This window comes from Aphis gossypii, chromosome X (genome assembly GCF_020184175.1).
Source record: "Aphis gossypii isolate Hap1 chromosome X, ASM2018417v2, whole genome shotgun sequence".
NCBI classification, from domain to species: domain Eukaryota; kingdom Metazoa; phylum Arthropoda; class Insecta; order Hemiptera; family Aphididae; genus Aphis; species Aphis gossypii.
Genome location: NC_065533.1, coordinates 61,254,997 through 61,265,139, shown reverse-complemented (window position 1 = coordinate 61,265,139; position 10,143 = coordinate 61,254,997). Strand labels below are relative to the sequence as shown.

Genomic DNA, 10,143 nt, shown 5'->3' with positions numbered 1-10,143 from the left:
GTGTAAATACAATAGCGGATGCTCATTTTGTTTGTATAAATGAAGATTAAACCTAGAGATTAGACAGAACATTGTAATTCAATTTTCCCGTCGTTTGTCGTTAAGTTATTTGTCATGTCTTATGTGTTATTTGTCGCCTGTTATTAGTTAAATAGTTCGATTACAACGTCAATTGTTAGTAAGTAAACCATAATTTTAAGCATAATAAAAGAATAATCAATAACCTATCTTCTATGTTTGAAATTAACTTGTTAAAATGAGACAAAAGTCACAAGTCATATTACATATAAAAAAGTTTAATAAATCACAAAAACCATCTCCAAAATTGACGTAATGTTGATAGTTAAAATTCTTTTTATTGTTAATATAATGACACACAATATACCTACTTTGTTTGAGTTACTTAGGTTCTTAGTTTAAATTTAATTAAGGATGTTTTTTGTGAAATTCCTATATTTTTATGTTTAGAATGATTATCCTGAAAATGACAAAATAATTGGTTATCTTTTATAAAAGTTTGATTTACAAATTGCACTCAATTATTTTTTTAAACTGATTAAATTATATATTTTTATTATTTCTTACTAAAACTTAAGAATACCTAGGTAATTTATATTATAGTAAATGCATTCAAAAATTGCACTTGCTTCAAAGATGAAGTACGCAATTTATAATAGATGGATAGTTTATTATAAATTTATATATATATAAATTTTTTTTTAAAATAAAATAAATTTACTTTTATATATTAATATCATTAATTTATAAAATATTTTTTAAATCAAACATTTATGAGATTACTTAAATCGGTTAGGTTAGGTTAATTAAACATTTTAATAAATTATGTATGATAATATATTATACAATGAATATTTTTCTCATTATTCTTGTTCCTTCTTCAAGTTCATCGCTGTTTTTCTATTTTTTAAACACTTAATAATAATAAACTTGAAGATTTTTCTAAGTGCCGTTGTATTGTAAAATAAGAAAAATTTAAATGTTCAATAAGAATCAGATTGAAATGAAGTACAATTTGTATAACGATTATTTACTAACAAATGAAAAAAAAACTATTATCTAGTATCTACAATGTTTTTTAGTATAATAATCATATTTAATTTTACAGAAATAAACATACTTATAGATTAAAAAATGAGGCGACGAACACAAACTTTTGAATCCAAAAAGTAAATTCTTCATAAAGTTAAATTATCATTGACAATCGTAATATCTGATGATTAAAAATCATTTGAAAATTGAACAATAAATAGATGTTCATGTTTTTTAGGTCTTATACAAAGTTATTACTGAAAATTTTTTAAAACTATAGTTGAACCATCACTTATTTAATTTAAAATCAGTTATTTTAGCAATTAATGTAAGATTCAATTTTAGCTGAAAAATTGTCTTTAATATCAAGTATTTTTTGTTCTTACTGTAAAATACTTGAAAAATGTAAACCTGATACTGTTCACGGGTTCACACAAAAGGGTTATTACCCGTTATCATAAATAAATTAATTAAAGTCGTTCTGATATAAGGGATTAATGGATACCGCCAATTCATCACTACAGCCAGTACCAAGTACTACGACTATTACTGTAATGTCATTCATAACAATACATAAAACAATATTTTCATTTGTTCCTTAATACTAATACTGATTAATCAACTGGCATATAAAATAGTACAAGCATTTAATTATCATAGTGTAGCAAAAACATTAAATTTAAATTAGTTTTAAAATCAAATATTGCGAACAATTAAAGTTTGGGAAAAAGCGATATTTTGCTGAAAATAATGAAAACATTATTTGATAAGATAAACTTCTTAATAAGTAGTTAGTAATAAATCACAATTAAATTTTTGTTATCATAAAATGGAGAATATAACAGTTGTAAAACATATTCATCGTAATTCAATCTGTATAAACTATAAAAACTAATAAAAACTATAAAAGGTCCACACTGCTATTAACAAATAATTGAAATTATCTTTAATTGCTGATATATTACATAGGAATGATTTAAAATAGTATACTTATTTTTAAACCAAAGTTTATAAAGTGAAGGAGAGTTAAAATAATATACAAATACGCAACACCTACGACCTACTATTGAATAAAATATAAATATGATTAGTTTAAATAATTTATTTTAACGATATAGGTTATATAATATAATAATAAAATTATTATCTAATTATTTGATCAATGACTAATTAATATCTTATTATCCAGAGTATATCATTTTGTCTAATAAATTATACTTCATTTTCAAATATTAAAGATATCAAAGCTGTTAAGCGAAAACAAACCTCATTGATACATACCACCTATTTAATTTATTTTTACAACTTTATATCAGAACATTGTGTTATTGGTTCTTAATTAGTCAATAATTCATAGGTACTAGTGGTTAAAACCTAATGTATAATGACATAAAACATTGTTAATTAATTTTTTTGAAAATTGACTAATATTCGTAGAATCGTAGGTATTATCTATGGATTTTATCACATAACAAAATCGTTGAAGATAATAGGTACCTAACATGGTTCTTATTCTTATACGAGAGTTGAGAAAATCATATCTACTATATATATTTATATAAATTATACAAGTACCTATCAACACATATCTACTTTAAGTAGGTGTTTCATATCGGCTATTATATAGGTATCTACCAGTACAGATCATTGTAATACAAATTGAAGAATATCTAAGTAGTTCATAAAAAAAGTCAATCAACATATATACATAAATGGCTATATGTAGAATTTAAGAATACTTGTAAGTTTATTACCATAGTTAATAATCAAAATGTCAAGTGTTATAAATAATAACAATAAAAAAAACATTATTTAAATTTCATGATTTAAATTTATCTAAAATACAAAATTTTAAACATGTCATTCATAGATGACGAAAAATGTAATATTCTTTCCCAAGATCTCCTGGTATACATTACATATCTCGAGGAAGCTTTTAATAACATCGAGGAATCGGAGGAAAAAATAATTATACAGGTAGATCGAATTTGTTTTTTGTAATAATTAAATATAAATTATTGTTTTTTATTTTTTGTTTTTTATAACATTTCAATTTTTTGTTTTAAAAACAATTTAATATTTAATAATAATAATTATATTATAACCAAATAGACAAACACAGTAATGCTAATTTACAAATTACATTACCTAAACGTAGGAATGGTTATTTATGATCCTCGAACATCTCCATGACGACGTGGACGAGGCTCGTATCCGGAATATGGCGCTAAGTCAAATGCTGATGGACATCGAGTGCAATAAACTGCGGATTCCATTCAACGAGAGGCCGTCCTGCCGAGCCTACGCTGAGCTCGTCGAACGGTTGAAGGCCGCGTTGAATCAAAACGCGACCTTAGAAGAAGAAGACGATAATGAAGTATATAGTGCAGTATAATATATGAACTGTGGACATAATGATACAGTATCGTATACTGTAAACATATATGTCCATATGGGTGGTTGAATTTAAAATTGTTGACAGGATTTATCATCTCTAAGGTGTCTTAATTATTCTTAAACACAATACAATAATCCTTAGTTATCCACAGAGGTTACGTAAAAGTTGCTTAGATAACGAGTCCACAAAGCGAAGTAAAAAAGAGGTTTTTTTTTTAATTAAAAAAATTACAACAACGGTCTAAGCTACCTTATGTGACTTATCTGTAATATGTATGTACATACATAGTTATACCTCTAGTGATATAATAACAATTATCTACAGTTCTGAGTGCTCTTATAATATCGATAACGAGATATTACCTACTATGTATTTATAATTTACATATACGCATTACGCACACAACAGGCATAGCCACACAAGCGTATATAATACACATACTATATTATACTAACCAATTACCAAGATAAATAGGCCTCTAGCTTGTTACATTTATAGAATATTTATTATTCAAATTAAAAGTAAATATATAGCTACGGTACAATACACTGGAAATATGCCTATCCAATATTATACTATTATCTAATTATTACTTACTAAAGTTGTATAATATACCGAAAATGAAATTATTAAGATATGATATCAATATTATATTAGCCTGAAGACATCCAGGAACCAAATAACCGGGAAATGGACGTCGCCGAATTTGACAATTTAATGTCTGCTGATAATCGAACGTATGTGGCTATCCGCACTTTACCGAACGGCGGCGGCTTGTTTGGTTACATAGCTATTACAATGGGCGATGGTAAGGATACACAATGGCTAGATACCAATGGCAAGCCGATACCTACACCGGTGCCGTATAATTTGCGCGTGGAACAAATAAAATCGGACGCCCAGCAAGAGTCATCGGTGTTTGAGGAAGAGATGACGGACGCTAAACAGGTGTGGAGTGTTTTGAGAAGCAGGAAATCGATATGTCTGAGAAACGAATTTTACGATTTCTACAAAACGCTGTACGAAGACGTCCAACAAGAAATGATAGCTGAAGCGGATACGTGTGTAATCAGAAAATGTGCCCATCCGTTCATCACTAAGTTACTCGAATACCTTGTGGTAAGAAACTATATAATGATCGTTAACGTGATACAGTAAATCTAGCAATCATTCAATGTTTAAAACTGCAATTAATTTAATAGGTCGACTTGAAAGCTATTGGTGTGAGTGATCTCCAAATATTTAACAAAATCAACTTGCTTTCCATATTGAAAAAACAAATAAAATCTGTAATATGCCAAGTAAGAATATATTGTAATAGTGTAAAAATAAGTAGTGTATAACATTAAAACAAAAGTCTAAAAAAGTTAAGTCGAGTAGACCTTGATAGGTGCTTGTATGTGAATGGTGGTACTTAATTATTGTTTTTTAAGTTTGGAACGGGTCATTTATAGATTATTATAATGAAATATTAAATATGAAGTTCAGTTACTTAATATGCAGATAATAAATTAAATTTTAAGATTAGGCAATTTAAAAGTACTTAGTTTCACAAAATTCGTGGTTGTAATTATTTTACATGTAATTTTGTAATCGTAGAGAAAAAAAAATTTTAAAATTAAAACAGAAAATACCTTACTTAAGACACTAAATTTTTATACCATCTAGATATTATATCAGACAGGATTATCTATTATAGATTATAGAACCTATTGAAAGTTCTTTTACCGTCAACACAAATGTATGTAAAAAAAAAAAAAATATGCATAAGAATTATGAAAACAATTTCAGATGTGAAATGTAAATACGTATTTGTGATCTTTCGTGCCCAAAACTATTTACAATTTATTACAACTTACTCAACTTACTGTCCTAAAAGAATAATATATAGGTAGGTATATAAGTAATAATGTAATATTAAGATCTATTATTAATTTGTAAAGCATGTGATTATTAAGCAATTTTGCTATCATAACTAAGGAGGTATTTTAAGTAGTCAAAAAAAATTATTTCATTAATAAATCAAAATTTCATTTTTTTTAAAAACCAACTTAACTTTAGGATCAAAACATTTCTTCATTTATAGGAAAAAAAACCTAAAATATATAAAGCTATAGGTACACTATATTATATTCACGATGTAAATAGATATATATATATATATATATATTAGGTACCTAATATTTTTTTCATCAAAAATGATATTACCTTTAACCTTATCATAATACGGCAATATAAATTATAAGTTATATAAATATAAATATATTACATTAAGTTTTCATTAATCACATATTTTATTTGTATTTTATAGTTAAAATATGTTTTCTATTGTTTTTTCTTTTTTAAGTAGTATTAAAAATACTTTGTATTACTTTAAACTTTTAAAGAGCCAATTGTAGACTTAGATAAGACCACTTAGTCTTCAATGATTTATACCTGTAGTCTAGTTTAAAATTAAATAAATATAAATATTCCCAAAATTGCGTTTTAGATAGAGAAACGGACTGACAATCTGGAAACCGCGATGAAAGTCTCAACGATTTCACCGATGGAATTATTACCATCAAAATGTTGTTATAGTTTTATATCTTCCACACTTTGGACTGAATTACATCAACGACGACCTGGGACTAAGTATATAAATATACTGTCATATCAATATCCTCAATATTTCTTACCAAAGTAAGTACACACAATTTACGTTGATTTTGTATGCTGTTCTGTGTTATAATCATCACATTAATTTTATAAGCTCATTTTTATTATTTTCTTAACATAACAAATATAAATAATGTTTAAATCTAAAATGTATAATACGAGTACATATGTACATGAGTACATAATAATTATTTTTTACCAAAACATGGGTACCTGCTGAATTAAATCTGATTTAATTTTTAATATCTACCTATCAACCTAATGGCTAATAAAACTATTACATTCATGTAAGTTTTCTTGAAAACAACATATTAACCATACGCCTATACTTATTTAAATTAAAAAGCTTTAATTCTAAATTTTTTTTTAGATATTTTTCAGTGTTAATACAACAAAAGAAAATGGTATTGAACACTATTTCTAAGAAATATTGTAAGATATTAGACGAAATGTTTGAGGATTTAGGAGCTTCTATTATGTCGAACATGATGAAGTACAAAGACGCACATTGGGAATGGCATTTGGCCCAAGAAATTGTCGATGCTTACAACAAAGAAAAGGCTTTTAAAGATAGTTTGTGTTCGGTTGAAAGTTCTGTCGATGATTCGACAGAATCATTTTTGGCAGTTCTTTTAAACGAAATTGACATGTCCCAGCAAAAATTAAAAGTAATTTATTTAAAAACTGAGGGTAGGCACTTGTTTCTACAATAATCTATTTTGTTTTTTTAGGCAACAGAGAAAAAGAATAATCAATTGAAAGAACAATTAACCAAAATGACAAATGAAATATTGGAAAAGGAACGAGTGTATACACGAGTGATATATGAGTTTGAAGAACAAATAGATAAACTACAAAAACAAATCAATGTCGAAAAACGCGATATAGTGATTAGAAAAAACACTATTGTAGAGCTTCAAAGAAAACGTGAAGAAATATTAAAAAAAGCAGGCTAAAATCCATCTCAAATGTATATCCCATAACTAATATTTGAAATAGTCATACAGACTACATTTTAAATTGATTTTAGCGTATTTATTTTGTTCTTAGTGTTTTCTTCGACGTTCTGTAAAGAGTAGGTAAGCAATAGTATTTTTCTACTCATTATATGAACTTTTTAGTTTATTTATATTTTGTTCTTCGAATTAGGTTAACACTTCTGAAGGACTCAAATGTAATATTTGAAACAGATTTTAAATTGTCCACTATCACCATAATACGAGTACCTACATGTATAAAATATATAAAATATAACAAGATCTATTTATATATATTATAATTATATCAAACATCTATTTTTATTACAGTATTAAATATTATTCTATTGTATATTCATAGTAATTTTTTTAACAATTTTCTCATGTAATTAAAAAGTATAATGCATAGAAAAGGATACCAGATTCAGTATTAATGATGGGAAGGTTAGGTTAGAATTAAAATGTGTCATTCGCTCGTAACATAATCATTATACTTCTTCATTTGTTCGAAAAAATTAAATAATATTAATTTTTATAGTTTATTTTATAATAATATACAGGTATGGGTGGTATAGTTTTTAATTTATTATTGTACATAGATTAGGATTTTTCCTCTGAATTTCGCCATTATAAATAAGTTATATATGTATTTCCGTGTCTTTACATTAATCTGGCTTTGAAGCCTAAAGGATTAGAGTGAAATATACGAAAACCGATAGCCAAATGTATAAACCGCATCTCCCGCCTACCGTCTGCACGGAAAAAAATATGTAGTTGATGTTACTAGAATTATAATAATTTTATTATTTTAACTATATTTTATAGTTATATATAGGACAGCTATTATATTAGTTAATAATACTACATTATTATAGTTATCCTATTATAGCTATGGTAACTATAATATAGTAGTGTCAACTAAAACATAGTAATTTTTTAGTACTGAATACTAAATGTTGTAGTTAGTCAAGATAAATTGTATAGTAGCTTCTACTATAAAATTTAGTTAGCAATACTTAATCTTTAAAACCCTTAGTTCTGAATACTAAACGTTTTAGTTAATTCACATATTTTTTTTAGTAGCTTCTATTATACAATTTAGTTAGGAATACTTAATTATTTAAAGACCTTAATACTAAATACTAAACATTTTATAGTAGATTGTACTATATTAATTAAATAATTGAAAATATATACCATTATACTTCAATAAATAAAATAAATAAAGTCAGAGATAAATGTAAGAATACATTTTATTGTTATTTAATTATAATTAGGTAATACAAATGATACAACATACATGAAAATATAATATAACATGATACGAAAGTCTTGTTTAACCACAGGTACTAAAAATAAATAATAAATTACGTAATAAAATTTATACTTATACGTATTTTATGCCACGCTCATATTTGTTTCTATAATTTAGCATTGGAACTTGGAACACTCAAAGTATTATTTGAGATTGATCGATGATCGCAAATGACTTGATAACATTAATTCTCGTATTAGCTTTTTTTACCGTTTTATTTCGTATAGCAATAGGTTATTTATCGTCAGACATGATATTTTACTCGACAATCTACGATGTATGAATATAAAATAATTCTATCATCAATTTTTGGAGTATAGTAAAAATTCTTTAATTTTCAATTTTGAGAGTGGTTACTATAGTAGACAATTTAATCTAGTTACTAGTTAGTATTTTAGAGCATCAAGAGTAAAAATTTCAAAATATTTTTCTAAAATAGTAGTTTTACGCTTTACCGGTTTTCAACAAAATTGATTTATTTATTTAGTATTAATTTAAAAACCATAAAAACCAATTATAGTAAACACTTTGAATTTTAAATCTGCAAGTGTTCATACTATAATTATTTTCTGTATAATTATATAGTATAATTTTCAAAATACTTTGACTATTTTTAAACTATTTATAAACATTTGAATTTTTCGATATTTCTTAGTATATTTTTTTATAATTTTCGATAAAAAAAAATTGTTCTTTAATTCACGCGAGTTCTATGAAAAAAAAAACAGATTTATGATATCTTCATAATTTTAGGAGATATCGCAACGAGTAAATTCTCACGGGACACCTTGTATACATATATAACGTACCATGTGAATAATACTAAGTACTTGAAATGAGAAAAAGAATCTGTATGTTTAAAAAAAAAATGTGACGAAATATTTCATCTCTTTTCTGCTGGTTAAAAGATTAATAAAAGATTCGGTAGTTGTGTTCGGTATACCATCGACAACAGTAACGTATTTATCATGTACCTATATGTATTTACACAGAAGAGATATAATGGTATTTATGTACAATGTGATCGCACACATATACACTGGCCCCACACGTTTTCCTTTGTTGATCGGACAGCTATATTATTATGGTCCATGTAATGATTAATGAATATATGTCACACTGCAATATATAGATACCTAGCCGAGACGGTATACAGGTCCTTCCACGGGGGGTAATCGCTAAAAAAACGGTCATTCGCCATCGTTTTAATGCCTATTCGTGTACAAAAGATGATAGTGATTTTTATTTACGCGTTTTATATTATATATTTTCTTTGATCGTAAAACCGTTCAATGACAAAGTGATAAATAATACACTCGACCTATATACAAACACATTGACATTTGCTTGATCTGCATCATCAGATTTTGATTCAAAATGTTGCTTTGCTGCAATAATTACAAATAACAAGTGTAGAAAGTAATGAATTATTATAATACTGTCAATATTTTGTTTAAAAGTTGGAAATGGCGCAGGGGAGGCTGCGCAGTACACGTATTTGCAATGATGTAGTAAATGATGATACCAAACCGCACTGGGACTTAAAATTCAAGTAGTGACGGTGTGATGAGGAAACTGCAGAAACAGACATTACGTTTTCTTTATCACATAGAAATTTGGTTTCTTAACTACTATCTCGAGTGAAGTCGTAATATTATGGTTCTTAACTACGCAGTCTTTCTCAACTCGTAATAACTATTATAAATGCATCGTTGAGTCAACCAGAAAATAATGATTTGTAATTC

At 26.2% G+C, this 10,143-nt stretch overlaps 1 protein-coding gene across 2 annotated transcripts; it reads left to right on the top strand.

Moving 5' to 3' along the window:
• Nucleotides 1–2,823: 2,823 nt before the first annotated feature.
• On the top strand, nt 2,824–7,395 carry LOC114124186 (uncharacterized). 2 transcript variants are annotated; one of them, XR_007606184.1, is made up of 8 exons: nt 2,824–3,027; nt 3,209–3,427; nt 4,106–4,567; nt 4,651–4,749; nt 5,940–6,130; nt 6,477–6,774; nt 6,838–7,185; nt 7,256–7,395. XR_007606184.1 is itself a non-coding variant. In XM_027987373.2 (7 exons), exons 1-7 carry the CDS (start codon nt 2,908–2,910, stop codon nt 7,060–7,062), a joined length of 1,614 nt encoding a protein of 537 aa, XP_027843174.2. In that variant the 5' UTR covers nt 2,824–2,907; the 3' UTR covers nt 7,063–7,395. The 2 variants fall into 2 exon arrangements, 1 of the variants encoding a protein (XP_027843174.2); XM_027987373.2 differs by having other exon boundaries at nt 6,838–7,395.
• The last annotated feature ends 2,748 nt before the right edge of the window (nt 7,396–10,143 follow it).